General features: G+C 30.7%; 1 protein-coding gene across 1 annotated transcript in view; it reads left to right on the top strand.

The window, feature by feature from the left end:
• Positions 1 to 21,783, top strand: part of IKKepsilon (I-kappaB kinase epsilon) — a 90,661-nt gene that overhangs the window by 61,093 nt on the left and 7,785 nt on the right. The window contains exons 16-19 of the mRNA XM_035353019.2: positions 5,607 to 5,708; positions 7,532 to 7,628; positions 17,364 to 17,548; positions 21,635 to 21,706. Coding sequence (XP_035208910.1) covers positions 5,607 to 5,708; positions 7,532 to 7,628; positions 17,364 to 17,548; positions 21,635 to 21,706 — 456 coding nt within the window. The remainder of the gene's footprint in view (positions 1 to 5,606; positions 5,709 to 7,531; positions 7,629 to 17,363; positions 17,549 to 21,634; positions 21,707 to 21,783) is intronic.

The raw sequence follows: 21,783 nt of genomic DNA, 5'->3' as shown, positions 1-21,783 counted from the left end.
TGTTTTCCCTGTTTGCTCACATCTGAGAGTTTTGATACCATATATTAAAAAACTTTCGTCATTTTCAGATCCTCATACAGATTTTACTTTTGTCAATGTCTTTTTGTCAATGTTCATCATGTCCGTTATTATCCGAATACTCACACATCAGTCATTCCATGCAATTTCATTAATTTTCTCAACCTTTTCATCAGTTTGTGATGTACCAAGTCAACTAGAACATTCATCATCTTTTCCTGACCTTCCAAAAATTGTTTGTGCTATTCAAAAACTCAAGTGTATGACATGCGATTATCACCAAACACTTCTTTCAACACTTCAAAACATTTATTTGGTGTTTTTTTTTAGCTTCATGCAAAGTTTGAGATTAATGTACATCTGAATTTTTAAGCTTATTGTGTCCTTATTGTGTTATCCAAGGAAACAATGTTCAACCCAAGCAAGTATTAACAAACAGTTAACAAGATAGAGAGATGCAATATGGCTCCACTTGTACTGGAAGCATCATTGTCAATTGCATTAATTACATACTAATTCAGGTTGATCTTTACAATATGGTAACTGGTAGTTTGGAGACATTTTGGAGGCGATAAAGGTTACTACCTGGGACTTTGGTAATAATGTGAACAGTACTCACTTCCGATTACGCATTATTTTGTGTGGGGGAAATGAGAGATCATGGGATATGTCATGTGATATTAATGGACGAATTACGGTTCTTTAATCGGAAAAGGGGGGGAATTTGGACAAGTATCTGTGGATGTATATTATTTTGTATTAAGCTTCATTGTGTGTTGTGTGAAGTAGGGTTGAATAATTTTGGGATTGTATGGCGCTGTCTAAAGTGAATTGTAGATGTGATAAAGAGAATTTTTTTTTATCAAATTCGGAAAAAAAAATCGTTCAGTAATTTTATTGAATCCATAATAAAAGCGTATCCACCACGTAAGGAAGATTCGGAAGAAGATTAGGTTAGTTAGACTTTGTTAAGAATGTGAGTAGTATTCAGTTCTGATTACGCATTATTTTGTGTGAGGGAAATGAGAGATCATGGGATATGTTATGTGATATTAATGGACGAATTATTGTTCTTTAATCGGGAAAAAATCTGGCAATTTTGTATTTGGCTTTATTCTGTGTTGTGTGAAATAGTGTTTGTGAATTTTTGGATCCCATGGCCGTAACTAAAGTGAATTCGAAATGGGTATTTAGTGGTATTGAAAAGGATAGTAATAAATGTTTTTTAAGGTTGTGCGAGAGAGAAATAAAGATGTTTTATTATGTTATTTATTTTACCTGGTATCTTGCTTTGAAAGATAAGTATGATTTTAAAGATTCTGAAACAGAAGTAAGAAAAGTGTATCCGCCACGTAATCAAGATTCTGAAGAAGATTAGGTAAGTTAGTATTTTTAATTATTTGAGGATTTTATTTTTATGCATTGTTGTAAATGTAAGGTGGAAAGAAATTTGGTATTATTGGGAAAATTGTTATTAGCAATGATTTAGTTTAAAGTAATTAGGATTGTAAGGTAATTTTTATTAATTTAATGTATGTGCTCATTTATATTTTAAGTAGTGTTTTTGAATTTAATTATATTTTAATGAAATAATAGTTATTTTGTGAATTTTATCTTTGTAGGAATTTGGTATACGTTTAAGTTGAAATAAACGTGCATGGAAATAATTTAAATATTTGATATTAAGTATTTGTAATGCTTGAGGTATGAATTCGTTGGTGACGTGTATAATATAATAGATGATTTAGAGCTAAAAGTTTTTGGATATTCTATTTATTTTATATGTGGAAATGTTGATATTTGTATAGGGTAAATACTTTTTCGCGATCATGTAATTTCATATATGTTCTTTTTACCGGGTTTAAAGATTGAGAAAATTGTCATGTATTTTCGTGAAATTTTTGTAATTTATGAGAAAAAAGCAGTGTACATGGATATAGTGAAGAGTGTGCGCAATGCCATTTTTGTGCAATTCTGGGATGTTTTTTAAGTAAAAATAAGTCAACGTGTACATGGTTTAGTGATATTTTAATGAAATGATAGTTATTTTGTGAATTTTATGCTTGTAGGAATTTGGTATACGTTTAAGTTGAAATAAACGTGCATGGAAATAATTTAAATATTTGATATTAAGTATTTGTAATGCTTGAGGTATGAATTCGTTGGTGACGTGTATAATGTAATAGATGATTTAGAGGTAAAAGTTTTTGGGTATTCTATTTATTTTATATGTGGAAATGTTGATATTTGTAAAGGGTAAATACTTTTTCGCGATCATGTAATTTCATATATGTTCTTTTTACCGGGTTTAAAGATTGAGAAAATTGTCATGTATTTTCGTGAAATTTTTCTAATTTATGAGAAAAAAGCAGTGTACATGGATATAGTGAAGAGTGTGCGCAATGCCATTTTTGTGCAATTCTGGGATGTTTTTTTAAGTAAAAATAAGTCGGCGTGTACATGGTTTATGTGTATGTGTTATTTTGAAAAACGCGTAAGGAGTATGGTATTGTGCACTTTTTCCCAATTTTGCAGTGAATATTTGTCATGATTAAGCAGTTTTGTTTGATAAAATTTCTAGCATAAGTGTAATTCGGCTAGTAGATTGTTGGAAGAAGTGTTCAGTAGATAAAAAGAAAAGAAACATGTCTTTACTTCATGAAGACAAAATGGCGGCGGGGAAAAAAAATAGAGGGTTGCTGTAGGAGAGTTGGTTGCCAAATTTTCGCCAAAAAATCGCCAAGTTACCATAATGTAAAGATCAACCCTAATTCATCTTTACCAAGCCTAATCGCTAGGACATGTACAACCTTGTTATTTAATTTTTGGACCTCTTAGATTAGTATTCATTTGATTTTTTTTTTTTTTAATATCTGAATTCATATTTGCTACTTCTGTAGCCTAATATTTAACTTGATGTTATCTTATTTTCAAATGAACAGTTTAGAGATTATTTTGCAAAATAAATGCTGCTTTGATAATAAGTAAAGAATTTAGTTTACTGTTTATTATGGAGTTGAAAAATGTTTTCCTAGCATGCTTTAGCTTTCAAAATGCACTGTTCTTTAATATAATAATTTTTTAATGAGATTATTTGCATCAATAAATTAAAAATGTTATGTAAAGAGAAATTTAGTTAACTTTTAGCCCCAAGTTTTAATTGATGCAAGAGATAATTATAGCACTTGAATTGTAATGTGGAAAAAAAGATTAATCTTTATCTGATGTTAATTTCAGTAAAACAAGATTGAATCCATTTCAGGATGCTGTAGATGAAAAGGAACAAGAAATTTGAAGGGTGAACTATGTAAAAATATAGGAGAATGGAGGTTGAAATTAGATTCAGTAATTAAAATAATGATTTTATGGAATTATGAATTCATCATATATTTTTGTGTATAAGCCAAGAATTTTTGGAAATTTTTCTAAAACTAAATTACAGGGATTGGCTTATGTACAGATCCATTCATTTTGCAAAAGACTTAAGTATTTTTCCATTAGCCAGGAACAAGCGATGATTGCCAATTATCGCATTTTTTTATTTTGTTTATATTTCAAGTTTATGAAAAAATTTGAAATGAAATGAGATATTTGTTTTATGAAAACCAGTCATTTTATTTTAAAAATTGCTTATAATGCTAGCTTGGTGTATCGTCACTTAACATGAAGAATATGATATTGATAGAATTTGCACCCCGTTTTTTTCCATTCTCAAACTTATTTTTCATTTACAGAGAAATATGAGCAGCCAAATTGTTGTTAGAATTTTCATCAAATATGATCACTGGTAGTCTGAAATTTCTCATATAAGAATTTCTCGTCCCTCTCATCTTTCAGACAAAAAGTAAATTGTGCAAAAAATAAGACTAGTACAGATACTACAGATCATATACAAGAAAACAAATGAATAGGAAAAATGTGCTAGCTTCAGATAGGGTTACCAGAGTTAAACCTATCGTCTCTAATGTCTACTCGACAGCAATTTGATTAGAAAATAATCCACACATTATACCTGCTTTGCAACATTTTAATCCTCGTGGCAACATTACTTGAATATTGCAGGAATTTTTTTTTCCATTTTGGCCTGTATTTGAATTTTAAATTTTGGATAAATTTTCTAAGAAAAAACACTCTCTTGGTTTATATTTTAAAATATGCAGTAAATTTCAGTTTAAAGTTGTCATAATGGAATATAGTATTGTTCAAGAGTTTTTAGTATTAGATGAAATGTTTATGTTTTATGTTTGTGGCTTCATATAAAAATTACCAACTATTAACTTTTTCAGAAAAATATACATTTTTTCGTGTTTTTGCATTGTGCTTTTTAACCATGCATCACTGAATTTTAATTTTCAAACAGGAATATGATAGATTCATAAGTTGTCAGAAATTAGCAGCAATGTTACAATTTGGATAATTGATGACCATTTAATCAAAAATTAGCATATTAATTTCTGTGCTTTGTTAAACCAATTCATTGGCCAAATAGATGAAGTCAAGTAAAACTGGTAGTTTATTCTATGTTTGATTACTAATGAACAAATAAACTAGTTCTGTTTTTATGATTAGATAAGCTGGTTGAAAAATTTCCTTCTTTGCAACATAGATATAAATAAGTTTCTCTTCAAATGTCACTGCGGAGGCTTTCTTTCTACCTAGATATAGTGCCCCCCTAATGCTTTGTTACAATTAGCTCAACAGATTTATACTTCTTTATGAGTGTGTATTATGATATATATTGTATACCTATCCTGAAGATGTAGTTTATTATTTTCAAAACAGATTTATTAAGCCTTACATGTTATCCATCTGATGGTCACTGTGAAAATAGATTATATTCTTAAACAGTTTTTAATTGAAAAGCTCATCAGTATGATAACTTTGCTGTAAGAAAATAAATTGCCTTTGGAAACATGTAAATTTTTTTTATCATATGAAGTAGAATTTACTGAAGATATTAAGAGAGTTTCATGTTTAAAATATATTGCTAAAAATTCCCAATCAGCTTTTAAACCAATGGATAGCAGTATCATTTAATATGGAAGACAAAAATATTAATTATCATAGTTAAAAGTAAAAAAAAAAAAAAAATTGTGTAAAACTTCTGAATTGGGTAGACTTACAAGAAACCGAAAATACAATTACAGGCTAAGAGTGTTGCCATCTTTATTTTGTCTCTGGAAATTAGTCAGTTCACTTGTTAAGTATTGTGTATGAGTAACAGCTATAGATATGAATCTGTTTGAAGTAAAGATCTAATTAAGTAGTGATTTAATAAAAAACAAAATTTACTTCCAATTTAAATAAATAGATGATAATTCTTGGAATTTTTCATAAAATGGTTTATTGAAGAAAAAATACAATAAAATAAATTTCAATAGCATCTGTTGGAGAGGAATCTGACAAAATGAAATCGTAATTTTAGTATTCATAATACAGTAATTGTAGAATAAAATTTTATAGCTATACTTTTTATGCATTTTCTACAGAAAAAGATTTTAGGCTTTCTAGGCAATATTCTAAAAATGTGTAAGTTCTTATTGCACGTGAAAGTTAAAAGATTTCCCGCTTTTTTAAATGTGTTTCAGGGTAAAAGTACAACAAACAAGCAAAAAACTCTTGGCTCTTTGGCAGGAACAGTGTCTGAAATCTTGCTTGCAAGCAGCAAACAAATTAGATGAGTGGTACAGGTAAGTTTTAATGTTTTAATAGTTTAAGTATTTCATCCTTTTTGTTGGAATAATATTGTATATAAGCATAAATACAATGATGATTGAAGGTGCATTCTGTTCAAATGATACTGCATGTAAACGTTTGAGGAGATAAATTCTATTTTCCTTATCCTGTCTTAACATTAAGGGTTTAAGCTATCACTTGGTAAAAATAATTCATAATTATATTAAAATATAAGCATTAGATAGTCTTCTTTTTAATCAAATTGATGATTTGATTAATTATGCACTAGAAAATTTCAAGGAATTAAATTTTGAGAATCATTATTTTTCTGTAGTATTAATGGTTACATTAATAAATTTTTGGTTTCCTTTCACATCAAAGAATTTAAACATAATCTGTAATTTGAATATTACATATATTGGCCAAACTAAGAAAATGTTAAAATTTCACATTAAAGACCACAATCTTGTGTAAGGGCTGGGAAAGTATTGTATCATCCGAAAAGTTCTGCAGTTTTTCAAATCAAAGCTCATTTCCCCCCCCCCCAATTGTTTTTCGCCAGGGATGTTGTCAATGATTTTAAGGATTTATATCAGTTTAATATGAAATTAGATCAGTAAAAGCTAGATTATCTGGAAAGCTCGGAAAATACTGAATTCCAGATACCAGAAAATTCCAGATAAAATTGCAGTTTGTGGTAGAAAATCCAAATGAGTGGAAGAAAAAAAAAATTCAAAATTATAAAAAGAGTCATTTTATTTGCTATTGGTTCGAATATCAAATGTAGACATTTAAATTATGGGATATTTTGAAAGATTAAATCTGATGTGAACACCATATGAACTCTTTCTATGGCCTATTAGATTATATACATTTTTGCTGCACTTTATTTAAAATTATTTCCATGAATTATTCTAATTTGAATCCCTCAAGGCAAATTGAAAATGCAATAAAAATTGCAAATTTTGAAATTAAATATCCCAGTCAACTTTTGTCATACGGGAGTCAAACTTCTTATAATTTTATTTTTTTTTTATCAGAGAGGGCATTTCAGAATAAACACCAAAGTAAAATATATTCAATAACAAAACTCCATCAATCATGAAAATTGGTAGAGATCACACTGAACTTATGTCAGTCATTTCGGCAGAAGTTTGAAGGAACAGATCGCTCTTTATATAGTTAATCTACATATATAAATTACAGATATAACATATAAAAAACCTAAACTGCTTGTCATGATTTTTCACATTGCACAGCCAGTGTTTATTCATTTTCATATAAGTTTCACTTTTGTTGATGCCAGGATCCCATAAACTTGAAAATACTCAATTGCATGCTATTTCGTTGAAGACAGGTTCAAATTTAATTAAAGTTTTCAAAATGTGATTAAAAAATAGATAAACAACAATTAACTTATATTGTTTTATAAAAAAATTGAATTGGCTTATTGAGAATTAATCAGATTCGTGGGAAGAGAAAGCATTATGTCACATTAATCTCATTATTGGTGCTACACTTTTGGCAATAGTTTTTCTTATATTCAAATCGTAGTCTTATTTGTACTTTATAACAGAGTTATAAATCTCTTTTTTGCTTATTTTACATTAAGAAAAAGTTTCTAAGAATCAAAAATATTTTGGTTACTTGAGCTTTTTGGCTAGTGGAATGCCAGGATAGTCAAGCTTTTAATGTATGTGCAATAAAACATAAAATAAAAATTTTTAAATGTTCCATACCACTGCATACATTTAAAGCTAATTTGCTGTCAATTTTTATAACTCAATATAGGTTATATATTTTACAGTTCTTTTATATTCAGTTGTTTTTATTTTAGTGGTATGCAAGCTACAATGGTGCAATGTAGATGCTTAGAAGAAGATTTGAATTCCACTAATTTGGTGGTTAAAAACTATTCTTCTTCTGTACAAGAGGTAAATATTAGTTATACTAGTTTTTTTTTTTTTTTTTTTTTTAATATTACAATATAGTTTTGTGTATGTGGCTTATTCTGTAATGTCTTTATTAAAAGTGGTTACTTTATGTTACAGAAATATGTTATATTATTAAATTGTAAAATAGAAATTGATGCTTAAAATTTTAGGGGAAAAGTGAAAATATTTTACTAATTTTAATAGTACAATATCAACACTAATTTAAAAAAATATAAATTTTGATATACACTATGCTTCAACAATTTTTATAAATAAATTCATATAAAATTGAAAGTTCAAGAAAGCAAATTTCTTTTATTTTAAACCTTCAGTATACAACTTCTGTCATTTTTCTAAGTAAAATTTTTGTAAGCAATTGGACATTCATAGGGCTGCTTGATTACTGTTTAAATCTCTAGTTATGGTTTCCGGAAGCTTTTTAATGTTATTAAAATAATGAGATAAGACCTTTGAGATAAGACTCCATTTTAAGGAAGACAAAGTCTGCAGTGCTAGAATTTAGTGAATAAGGGATAGGATTGAGAATTGTGTCACTTTTTCTAAAAACTGGTTAATGAGAATGGAGTTTGATTGCATTATTTGCATGCAGCAGGAACCAATTGTTCAATTCAACTTTTTTTTCAGGCCTAATACTCCAGAAAGGCCTAAAACTCTTTAGAGGTTTGCTCATTCTGTCTTTGTAAAATATTATGGAATTTCCTATTTGTCTTTTGAAATCGGGTTTCTTTTCATGTTAAAAAAGATCACCAACATAGTCTTTTCTCAATGTTTTATCCTGAAGTTTCTGTGGCCTTGGTGGGCCTTTTCCAATTGAAGTATATGATTTCAGTTTTGTCATAAGCAAAGTGCTAAGTTTCATCTCCAGTTGAGAATAAATTTTTATTTTTCTAAGATTTGCAACAGTTTTATGACCAGTGTCTTTACTGATGTTATGCTCATTAACTGTCATTTGAAAAGTCTATTAAATTTTTCAGCTACAGTTTTCAAACTATTTCAATGCTCTCATTCATTTGAGACTGTGATGGGGGGATTAGTTCTAGGTTCACCATAATTTTTCCGTCAAATTACAGAATCGTCTGTGCAATGAAAAACATTCATAGTGTTGGTGCTCAATCCGTGTATATTTCTCATAACATTTCAAATTTGTCTGTTGCTCTTTTTCTCACTAAGCAAAATGTTATTGCCATTCTTTGCTCAATTTTCAAATCTATGACAGCAGATGTTCACTGGATCAAAGCTAATAATTAATTGCATGGAAGATTTTTTAGGAAAAACAAGCTTAGATGTTACAGTTACAAATATTGTCAGATGTCATTTGGTAAGTTCGCTGGAATTTTTAAAAAAAATTAGTCTTAAAGCTTTGTAGATATCCTCTATATGCATTTCTTATTTATTGTTCATGTAGTTAGTCATTTTTAGTACATTTTTTTCTCCAAATATTTTGGATGAAAGTGCTTTTTTCATGAAGTATTCTTCCATTATATCTTTTATTTTACACTTTCTGCATTTTATATATGTAAAAAAATTTTTTTTTGATTGATTGATTTAAAAGATACAATTTTTATTTTCATCCATGCGTGATTTGAATGCAGTTTCCTTAGTAGTTGCTGCGTATGGTAGTTTTTTCCCCCTTTGAAATGTGTTTCCATATTATAGATCTGCAAATGACAGATATTTATAGATCAGATATTTATAGCTGGTATTGTAAAATATAAAACAGCACAATCAGCTCTTATTGTGGCTTTCTCAAACAATGTTTATAATCTGATATTTAAAAACTCTTACAAAGTTTGAATTTAGAATAATCAGTACAATAATGTTTTTCTGCTTATTATATTAAGTGGGATACCAGTACGTTAACATATATGTATGTGTGTGAAATATAATAATATAATAGTAAGAATATCATTCTTACTTTTCAGATTTTCTGAACTTTCTATTTGTGTCCATGTTTCCCCCCTTATTATTGTTATATGAAGCAGTTATTAACTGTCATATTATTTGTTAATTTTTTTTAATCATGTAAGTGCTCTGCCAATTCTTTCTCTTCAGGTTAAGATTTTTTTTTTCTTCTCTAAATATTTTAAAACAATCAAAATTTGTGTTTTCCTTCTGAAGAAATAAATGAACCTAAATAGATTGTAATATCAATGAACATTTTTAATGACAGAGATTAATTTAAACATAGTTGCGTACAGCAGAGAGAAAGGGCGAAGAAGTAAGAATGGTATACATATACATACATACGTAATAAACAGTTACGTCATCATTCACCGCACGGATAAACGCGAACGGCGCATGCGTCAGGAGAAGCTCTCTTAAGCTAAACGTCGTATTATAATTTATGATACAACAATCCCCCTTTCGACGTTTGGCGGCTGAAAAAAAAAAATAAACATTAATCATTTACAGTTATTCCAATTAATTTACAGCACTTAGAATGTTTCGAAGCAGTCAATGTTTTTGTCAGTACATCAGCAGGCATTTTCTGTGTTGGCACATATTTAACATCTATTTCATTTCTTTCATAAATTTCACGAATGAAATGATGTCTAATATCTATGTGTTTAGTGCGTGAGTGATAAACAGCATTTTTCATAAGCTTTTGTGCACCTTGATTATCACAATATATAATGATTGGATGATCAGCAGTAAAATTTAATTCTTTAAGAAAACGACGTAAATAAACTGCTTCTTTGGCACTTTCTGAAAGACTGATGTACTCTGCTTCAGTACTTGATAATGCAACAGTTTGTTGCTTTCGTGATTCCCATGTTATTGGATTTCCAGCAAGCTTGAATAGGTAACCTGTATACGATTTTCTAGTATTAACATCAGATGCCCAGTCGGCATCGGTATATCCAATAAGTGCTTTTCCAGTCTTTCGAAATTTTAAACAATAATTTTTAGTTCCTTTTAAGTATCGAAGAACGTGCTTTGCAGCCAACCAGTGTAATTTTCCAGGATTGTTATTAAATTGGCTCAGGTGACTGACTGCATATGTAATATCCGGCCTAGTAAGCACAGAAAGATACATAAGCGAACCGATCAGACAGCGATAAGGTGCATTGTTCATTTCTTCCTTTTCAGTTTCAGAAGGACACATTTCTTTACTTAATTTTACACTAGGATCTAAAGGAGTTGCTACTGGTTTTGCATCTTGCATATTAAACCTTCGTAGAATATTATCAACATATTTCTGCTGAGATAAACTAATAGAATTATTATTTACATCTTGATTAAATTCTATTCCAAGACAATAATGAAGTTTGCCTAAATCTTTAACATGAAATTCTTTAAAAAGATAACTTTTAAGTTCAGCATATAAATCACAGCTATTTGTTGCTGTTATTAAGTCATCCACATATAAAATTAGAATTAACTCACCTTGAGATGTTTTCATCCTGTATACACACTTATCTGATTGTAATGGTTGTAATCCAAAGTTTTTCAGTTTTTTGTCTAATTTTTCATACCACTGTCGTCCACTTTGTTTCAAACCATAAAGAGACTTTTGCAAAGCATAAACATAATCAGGATTATTTTGGTCTTCAAAACCTTTAGCTTGTTCCATGAAAATTTCTTCTTTTAAATCACCATTAACATAAGCCATAACAAAATCTAGTTGATATAACATAAGGTCTTGTTCAGCACTGTATGCAATCACAGTTCTTATAGAGCTTGCTCTGGCTACTGGAGCAAAGGTTTCATTAAAATCAATTCCAGGTTCCTGTGCAAATCCTCTAGCAACCAATCGAGCTTTTCTCTTTTGAACTGTTCCATCTGCATTATATTTCATTCTAAGAACCCAGCGACATCCTATTACCTTTTTGTTGTGTGGTCGCTTTACTAATTTCCATGCACCATTTTTAACAAGTGCTTCATACTCAATTTGCATAGCCTTATGCCATTCCTCAGCATAACTTCCATTTAATGCTTCTTCTAATGTCGGATTTGTATCTTCTTCCTTTTCTATGTTTATATTGTGGTACTCCTTTTTTGGTCTTCCTGGCTTCCCAGTCTTGACTTTTTTTGGACGACCTGCCCCCCTTTTAATCTGCATTTCAGGTAGTGCTTCGGAATCAGAATCTTCATTATCAGATGATTCAGCAGATGCTTCTGCCATATTTGAGGGGTCTTCTGTTATTTCATCAGCCGATATTTGCTTTACATTCAGAGGTTCTTCCTTCTTTTTATCAGGAATATTTTTGAGAAATAAAACTTCTAAATCTTTATTATAATTAGTAGAGTTTTCAAATTCATCAATGAATCTAACATCTCGGCTTATAACGATTTTTCTGGAATTTTTATTCCACAGCCTGTAGGCTTTCGATTCATTTGAGTATCCTACAAATATATGTTCTTCTGAACGAGGATCAAATTTCCCTTTAGACCTTTTATTAAGTACAAAACATTTCTGTCCGAATACTTTGAAGTGAGATACAGTTGGCTTGATGCCAAAAAATAATTCATAAGGTGTTTTGTTTACTCCCAGGCTTCGATTTGGGCAACGATTACGAATATAAACAGCACAGTTTAAGGCTTCAGCCCAAAAGGATTGGGAAGATTACTTTGTAGTAACAAACATCTGGCCATTTCAGTTAAAGTGCAGTTCATGCGTTCAGCTCTCGAATTCTGTTGAGGAGTCATTGGTGCAGAGAATTCTCGTTTAATCCCGCATTCTTGAATATATTTATTAAATTCTTCTCCGCGATATTCGAAACCGTTATCAGTCCGAAGGATTTTTATTTTCTTTTCTAGGCGATTTTCGACCGCAGCTTTGTATTTAATGAATGCCTTTTTCACTTCATCTTTAGTTTTAAGAAAACTGACTTCGACATAACGCGATTTTCCGTCTATAAAAGTAACAAAATAGCGCGAACCAGCATGGGATGGGACTCTCATAGGTCCACACAAATCTGAGTGAATCAAGTTCAGTAGTTCATTACTTTGAAATTTTGATTCTTTTTGAAAAGGTTGCACAGTTTGTTTACCTCGGATACAGACTTTGCAGTCTTTTAGAGATTCAGTGTTATTAAAATTTTAATTTCTAACCATGTTATCAGACTTAAGTCTTTTCAAATCAGACTCATTTAAATGACCTAATTTAAGATGCCACTTTACAAAATCACTTACCTGTGCTATTGCAGCTGTTTCAGTGCTTGGATGTATATAATAAAGATCGCCATGACGAATAGCCTGCACTAGTATAGATCCATTTGGTTCTATTATTCTAGCATGTCGTTCTGTAAAAATCACTGGAACGATTATTTGCAGTAGCTTTAGATGTTGACAGCAAATTACATTTTAATTCCGGAACACATAACACATTTTTGAGCGTAAGTTTAATTGTCTTATTTCCATTAGGTATTATTATAAGGACAGTTCCAACTCCTGTAATTTTTGCTGTTTTGTCAACTGCTAACTTTATGGTTGAATTCGTTCGAGGGTGAAATTCTGAAAATAACCTTCTGTCATTGCACATGTGAGATGTCCAGCCACTATCTAAGCACCATGAGGAGGTCTTCTGATAAGCATTGTTTACAGCTAAACTAATCTGCTCTTCATAATTAGAAGCCATCATAGAACCTTGATTTCCCTTATTTGATTGCGCATATTTTCTATCAGCTATTTTCTTTCTGCATTCAGATGAATTGTGCCCAATTTTCGAACAGTAATTACACTTCAAGTTTCGAAAATTTCTTTCAGCAGGAAAATTTTTGTTTGAATTTACCTTCCATTTTTCATTTTTCTTCTGTTCTTGATTTCTTCTTTTATAATCAGTATAGTATGCATTCTGTGAATCTTGAGATGTTTTCCCTTTTCTTGCTTCCCATTCTTCTAACATTTTGATTTTCAAAGAATCGGGACTAGGTAACTGATCTCTTGATTCGATGGCGCATCTAAAATTTTCAAAATTTTCTGGAATACTATAGAGCAGAAGAATCGATAATAAATCATCAGCTATGTCAATTTCCATTTGTTTAAGCTTATCAACTATTTCGAAGAAATTATTCAAATGTTCAGACATCATTTCGCTTTCCACCATTTTTCTAAATAAAAGCTGTTTTAATAATGTAGCCTTCTTCACAGGTCCTTTCGATTCATATACGGCTTTGAGTTTATTCCACACAACATTTGATGTCACACAATGCTTTATATAACACAGTTCACTAGGATTAATTGCAAGAATTATATCTGCGCGAGCTTTATGATCAGCTTGGAGCCATTTCTTTTCGTCTTCGGTTCCTTCAGCAGGTTTTAGCGTTTTACCGGTCACATAATCCCAATGGTCGTTTTTAATCAATACTGCTTCTATTTGTAATTTCCAACTGTCAAAATTATCTTTTCCGAGCTTTTCTATAGTAGTCAAATGCGACATAATGTAATACAGTCTCTCACAGCCAAAAAACAAGATTGAGTGCTATAAAAATAGGCTTAACTGAACGCTGATCAGTTCTTACCGTTGATTAGACGTAACAGTTCTTGCACTGAATTAGGCTTAAGAGTTCAATGCTCGAAAACTTCAAAATGTTCATTTTAAAATAAGTATTTTGCTAATTAGGCACAGTTGAAACGTTCCTGGGCCCATAACCATTGAAGAAATAAATGAGCCTAAATAGATTGTAATATCAATGAACATTTTTAATGACAGAGATTAACTTAAACATAGTTGCGTACAGCAGAGAGAAAGGACGAAGAAGTAAGAATGGTATACATATACATACATATGTAATAAACAGTTACGTCATCATTCACTGCGCGGATAAACGCGAACAGCGCATGCGTCAGGAGAAGCTCTCTTAAGCTAAACGTCATATTATAATTTATGATACAACACCTTCTAACTTAGATTTGATCCCAAACTATTGCACATATTTAGTATCTATTATATAAATATATATATCATTTGTTTTTGAATTTATATTGACCCAAAATTTTTATTTTATTGAAGTAATATAATTAGCAAATGGAAAAATTAGTTATAAAATCTGATTTTGCTGGAAAGTAATTTTTTCTAGTAAATAATAGATAATTTTGCTAACAAGATTGAGCAGTTTATATTGAGTACAAAGGTAAAAAATTTATATCCTTAAAAGGGTAAAAGCTATCAAAAATTCATGGTCATATTGAATGTTTATAAACCTAGCAGGCATGATTGATTTGGGAATTCTAGTAGTGTAAAAAAATATATCAGTAGACATTTTGGGTGAAATTGGCTTTAGAATTACTTTAAACTAAAATGATGCTAAATATTTAGCTGTGTAAATATTTAGCTGTGCTCTTGTAAATTGATTAAAAGTTACATAAAATTATTTTAAAAAATTGTAAAAGAAATAAAAGGCTTAGACACACTTTGATGTCAGAATGATACAACCAATATCAATCTAGTAATTAAGGGTACAATTTGACTAAGTTTAATGGCATTAAAGCATATAAGGCACTTTAAGATCTTTGTTTTAAAAGTTTTCAAGTTTAAAAAAAATTAGTTATATCTGATTTTTAGTTTTAAAATAAAACAATGATTGATTTTTTTTGTTTTCATTTGGGATTAGTTTAGAAATTAATTTTTATCTAATCATTCTTAAGTATCAAGAAATAAAATATCAGCCATTATCTGTTGTGCAAGCTAAAGTTAGTATACTAAACAGTTTTTTTTTTTTTCTTTTAATAAAATAAATAATACAAATAATTTTAAACCGCATTAAATTTTTGTTATTTTACAAATAGTTTTTTTGGGGGTGGTAAATAAAAAGGTGGTTATCAAAGTAATGAAAAAACTAGATATATTAAGAATTCTTTATTAATATGGCATAGGACCACCTTTGGCATGCAATACAGCTTGAATTCACCTGGGAATTCAATCATATAAGTGCTGAATCGTGTATAGAGGAATATTGTAGCATTCTTCATGGAGATATTGTGAAAATTCCGGAAGAGGTACTGGTGGAATATATCGATTCCAGATCAAACACTTTATAACAGACCATAGTGGTCCCATTATATTGAGGTTGGAGGACATAGCACGCCAAGGTAGATGTTTCACTTCATCCTCAGGTTCATCAAACCATGATTGGACAAATCTTGCTGCATGAATAGGAGCATTATCATCCTGGAAAATTCATCTCTTGCAGGAAACAAAATTTGCATCATAGGATGGAGCTGGTCAGTTAAAGCTTCTCCTCAGTGATCCGTCCCTGCAGGGTTCGATTGGGCCAGCAGAAAACCATGACACCATGATTCATCCTCCTCCATGTATGACAGTTGTAAGGAGACAATCACGGTCATATACTTGTGAAGGTTTTCTCTAAAGTTGCACCCACCTGTTTTAGGGAAAAGTGTGAAAGATGATTCATCTGACCATATAACTGTCTTTCACTTATCAATCAGCCAGGTTTTGTGGTTGTGGCACCATTGTGGACAACGTTTGGCATTAACACATGTGACAAGTTTCTTGGGAATTGCTGCTGTGCAGTAAATATTCTGTTTATGAAGGTGCCTTCTGATTGGAATTATTGGCACTGGAGAATCCAAATGCTGATTGAGCTCTGCAGTAACTTTGGCTGCAGTTCTTTTCTTTTTAGACATTACAATCCACTTCAATACCTGTTGGTCTTTCACTCAGCATTTCCTTTCATCCACTATTTTGCTTTGCCGAGCTGAGTGTATGTTGTCATGACTTACCTGTAGACACTGTACCTCTAGATTACACACTGTACCTCTAGAAACGCCCAGTTCCTCAGATGTTTCAGTCACAGTTGCTCCAGTTAGTTGGGCTCTACAATTTGGCCTCTTTGAAACTCTGTGAGGTCTGACATTTTAGGCTTCTGACAAAAATCCAAACTTATACAACTTTACTAAAGCATTCTTACTACTATGATATATACATCTCATATATATATATATATATATATATTTAAAAAAAATAGCTAGGATTATATTTTATTGCTTATGAAATGCATTCTTAAATGTCACTTTTATTCACAGGTGCTTCCATTATTTTGATAATCACTTGTATATTGCTGTTACAGTCTTAATAGAAGAAATGATGAACGATATATTTCGTAACGTCAAATATTTTTCTGTGAAGCAGATGAGTAAATATAAAGAAGTGAAAAAAGCCATTTAATAGATTTCTTTTTTTGAATTTCATATTATGATCCTTAATTTATTTTGAATTGTAATTATATTCTTTTACATCATTTACAGTATACATTAAAGGTTACTTCTATACTGTGGCTTCTGATGTGTATCATTTTATTCAAATTTTTCATTTACTTATCAAATTTTTTACTTGATGTAAGGTGTATTATTATGTAATGACTTATATATGCTTATATCATTTTATGAAGGTCTATTTAAAATTTTCCTGATTATATAATTTAATAGCTAATTTTTGGCTGTCATTAATTATCAAGTTATAAAAATGCTCATAAATAATTTTCACTGAAATTTTGTAAATTTTCTAACTTTTAATGCATAACATATTTTTGGAAAAGGCTGTTTATATTTTGATTTTTTTAAACCATTATTTTTACTGTATTTTGTACTGTTACCAATAGTGTAATGATAATTTATTATTAAAAAATGTGCATTATTGTATGGGCTGCTTTCACTTGTAATTGTCAATTTTCCTTTTAATAGGTACTTTAAATGTTTATGATTTTTATTTACAAATTTTATTTTTGTAATAAGTTTTTTTTCTCCCTTCAGGCTGAATCTGAAATTTTCAATATTAGTGAACAAATAATATCATCTTTGAAATCAGTAGGAGTATGTGAAACAGCTGTGAACAATCATTCCCAAGAGTTAAAGTCTCAGACAGAATATTCATTGACAAATCATGAATATCCAAAAAAGAAACCAAAGCATTCATCATATCGAAATGTTTTATCTCAGTAAGTAAAAAAAAAGAAAAAATGTATTGCTAAATAATAGACAAGCATAAAATCTAGCAGAAATATTCGAGGTTACATGTTATTAAAGAAAAACCTTTAAAAAAATTAACCATTAATGGATATTGAATCACTTTATGCAGTGGGGGTGACAGTAATTTAGCATGACCATTCCTACTCTGGAAATCAAGGAAATGCCAAATACGAATGAATATTTTAATTGCATTAAATTAAATACTAAATAACAATTAATTATAGTAGAAACTGAATTATCTGACACCAGCTATCTGAATTGCTCATAAGCGTTATTTATTTCAACAAATATCTGTGAAATACAACTTAGCTGATAGTAGCGATGTGTAATTTGTAAACATTGTCTAAAGAATTTTATGTTTGGTAACATCGAATATAATGCTGTTTTCATCTGTGTTTTAGTTGTTCATAAACTAAAATTTGTAATTTTTTACAACTTTTAGTTCTCCTTAAAATCATTGTTTAACCTGAAATTCTTAGGTATGATAATGCAATATCCATATATGCAAATTGGTAAATATTTTGATGAATTACTGTTGGACGCACAAGTCCAAACAATGTTACAATGTCCATTTTACTGCAATTAAGAATTTTTTGACTACTTGTAAGTGCTTGAAATCTTATTTGAATTTATGGCCTCCTGTAAGATCTGTTAGATCATAGAGTTAAGATCATAAGCTATATTGCAAAAAATTCTGCTTAAATCTGCAGTCACAAATAAATTTTTTTTAAAGATCATGCAGAATGTATTTAATCTATTCTGTCCATTCTACCATGTATATACCATATTTCTTTGGCATATTGCCCGCCTTGCATATATTTTCCCTTTGTTGTGCATATTTTTTCTCTGTGAGGGCAATTTATTGGTAAATTGTATTTCCTTAATTATTTTTATTCAGCATATTCAATTTGTATTTGCAGTTCTGTATTAGCATTTCATCTCTTTTACTTTCTCTACCATTTATTATTTGGAACATATTTTGTCTAAATTCTTCATTAAGCTACCTGGACAGAGCAGGTGTTTTCACATTTAAGAAACTTTCAAAGTATATGACTTACCCGTACTTTTATTTTTTACATTCCATCTCATTGTAGCTTTATCTACTGCTGATGTGTTCGATCTTTTGAAAGCTGAATCACCTCCTTCTCCTTCATTCCTCCAAAGTCTGTCTTGGGAATTGTGGTCAAGTGTCATTCATGTGAGGTGGTAACTGAGTTGAACACATCGTGCTGTCTGACTCAGTTACCATGAGATATTGGATCAGCATCCATCAGATATTGTAATGTTATTTCATTTGTAATGGAGCTGAGTTGTAACAAGGTAACTGAGTTGTAACAACATAACTGAGTGGAACACATTGTGCTGTCTGACTCCGGTTACCATCAGATATTAGTTCAGCATTCATCAGATATTGTATTAATTGTAATGTTAATTCTTTAAAAGAAACCTACATTCTTATTAAAGAATGTTGGTTTCTTTTAAAAGAAATAATATTTAAAAAGAAATAATCTTTAAAGAAATAATATTGTGATATTTAGCAGTAGTTTATTCATGACTACTTGTAATGTTTTATGTTCTTACTGTGACCATGTTCTTCAGAAATGAAATTATTTGCATAATTTTCTGCTCTTGATTTTTGATCAATAAAATTAGTTAAAGGAAATATGGTATATCTAAAAGGCAGAGAACTATAATCAATGAATTATACAAAGTAAATTTTTTTTTTCATTTAATGTTTGCCATTTGTTATTCAGAATAGTATCTTAACTATAAAATTTCAAAATACCTATGTGTATATACCAGGTGGTTATAATTAAACTTCCTCTATAAGTGGCATCAGACAGAGCAAACGGGTGAACAGAATGCAACAAAATTTGTATATGGACTATACACGAGATGCACTCACGGAATTTCGAAAAAAAAAAATTATTAGTTCCAAAATGTCCACCAGAGGGTGCCTTTTCAGGAACAAAATGGAATATAGAAACAGAATTATGTCCAGAACAAGAATTATGAGTAATAAAATGCAAAACCGGTAAAAGCTGTCAGTTGTAGAAGAAAAGTGTTCAGATTTGCATGCTTAGAAAGAAGAGGAAGCTGATGTTTAAGTTGATGTTTCCGGCTGTACTAATGACAGTCTCTTTAGTTGGACGTACATTGTTGGTGAGGCTGTTTTACAAAAACAAGGGGAATGCTTCTGTTGCAGTTCGTGAATTTCATCATAGAAAGAACCTACGGCGTGGACAAATGTCTACTAAAGGTATCCGGGCCATGATTAAGAGATTTGAAGAGACAGGGAAATTAGGAGTTCAACCTAGAAGAGGCTGTAAACATGTCACTCCGGCACTTTTTGATGCCACCAAGACAACTGTTGACGCACAGTCACAGACATCAAAATTTGGGGCCGTAGCATGCATGCAGTTTCTCGACAGACAGGCTATTCTTACAGCATTTTCGAAAAGTATTCAGAAACATAATGCACTACTTCCTATACAATATCCGCCATATCCAGGGGCTGCTTGATAGGGACAAGCCACAACATCTCTCATTCGCAGTCAGTTTTCTCATTAGAATGACTGTAGATCTGTCATGGCCTTGGAATATTTTGTGGAGCGAGGAGGCTCATTTCTACCTCAAAGGGACAGTCAACACACTGAATTGCCACATTTGGGCTGTGGAACATCCGTGGATCCACACTAGAATTCCCGTAGTCTCCAAAGGTTACTGTCTGGGGTGCATTCATGGCTGCATTCATCCTTGGGCCATTCTTCTTTGAGGAAACCAGTGAACGTGGGCCTGTCAAATGTTCCGTTATGGGCTGTTGGTACCATGGCATGCTGCAGACGATTATTGTGCCTCAAATACAGCAAAGCTGGGTCCTTACGTCGACCGTTTTCATGTAGGATGGTGTGCCCAAACATATCCATGGGTCTGTGAAGGCACTATTGCTCCAACACATTACAGAAAAATGCGTTATTAGTTTCTCCGTTCCTAATCCATGGCCACCATGTTCGCCAGTGCAAGATGTGCAAGATGGTGAATGACTTATACAACTCCATAATGCTTAATATGCAAAGCTTCATACAACTCCATAATGCTTAATATGCAAAGCTTCAATTACAACCTACTATTGAACACACTGTCCATCGAATTGAAATTTTGCAGGTGAATGAGGGTGGTCACGTGGAGCACCTACATCCCTACATCGTCCTGGGCACAATTAACAACTGCTCCTATTGTGCAATTTTGTCCTAATCTTTTCGTGTTTCTGCAAACTGAACTGTTTTTATATCTCCCTGACCTATATTTAATGTGGTTCGATGACAAGGTGATCAGAAATTATTCAATAAATGCTAATATTATTTCTGTATACCGTTTTGGTTTTTTATCATGTTAAATTTCCTTTTTTTCCTGAAAGGCACCCTCTGGTAGACATTTTGGAACTAAAATTGTTTTTTCGAAATTCCTTGAGCGCATCTCGTGTATAGCCCATATACAAAATTTCGTTGCATTATGTTCATCTGTTTGTGCTGCAGGATGCTGTTTATAGAAGAAGTTCAATTATAACCAGCCATTATTATATATATATAATGTGTTTATACTACAAATTCTCATAGTGAAAAACCCATTCTTTAAAATTAGAAATTCTAAAAAGATTTTTATTCTGTTTATTATAAGCAACATTTTGAGATCATCTTTTGATAAAAATTAAAAATTTTACATGATTTATCATAAATGTCACTTTATCGTAGTGAGGGTATACATATTTTTGTTTTCAGATGACAGGAATAAAAAATCCCAATTTCTTTTTTCTTGTGCATTTGAAAAGTTTTTGTCTGTAAAATAATTTGACGAATGATGAATAAATATTGATAATCAGATAATTTATACCTGGTTTTTGGTAGCTTTTAAACCTACCTGTTAGATAATATGCTGATTAACTTGTTTCATTGAAGTTGTTTATAAGAATTAGATTTTTTTGAGTTAATTTGTAAATAAAAGAAATTAAAGGCAAGTAAGAGTATTAAGATGATGCTATTCATTTTCAAATGCAGGTTGCAGAATTTAAAGAATGAGAATTCATCTTTATGGGAAATAGCTGCAGAAAATTCTGCTATTATTGAACAGTAAGTATTAATATTTTGCATTATGTAAGTTGATATATTCTGTTTATTTGGTCAATTTTTAATTCTTATAATGCAAA

The sequence above is a fragment of the Stegodyphus dumicola genome, chromosome 12, assembly GCF_044657685.1.
Source record: "Stegodyphus dumicola isolate Sdum_Otavi_A_Nest chromosome 12, ASM4465768v1".
Taxonomy (NCBI): domain Eukaryota; kingdom Metazoa; phylum Arthropoda; class Arachnida; order Araneae; family Eresidae; genus Stegodyphus; species Stegodyphus dumicola.
Note: the sequence above shows the minus strand (reverse complement) of the source record. Positions and strands in the feature narration are given on the sequence as shown.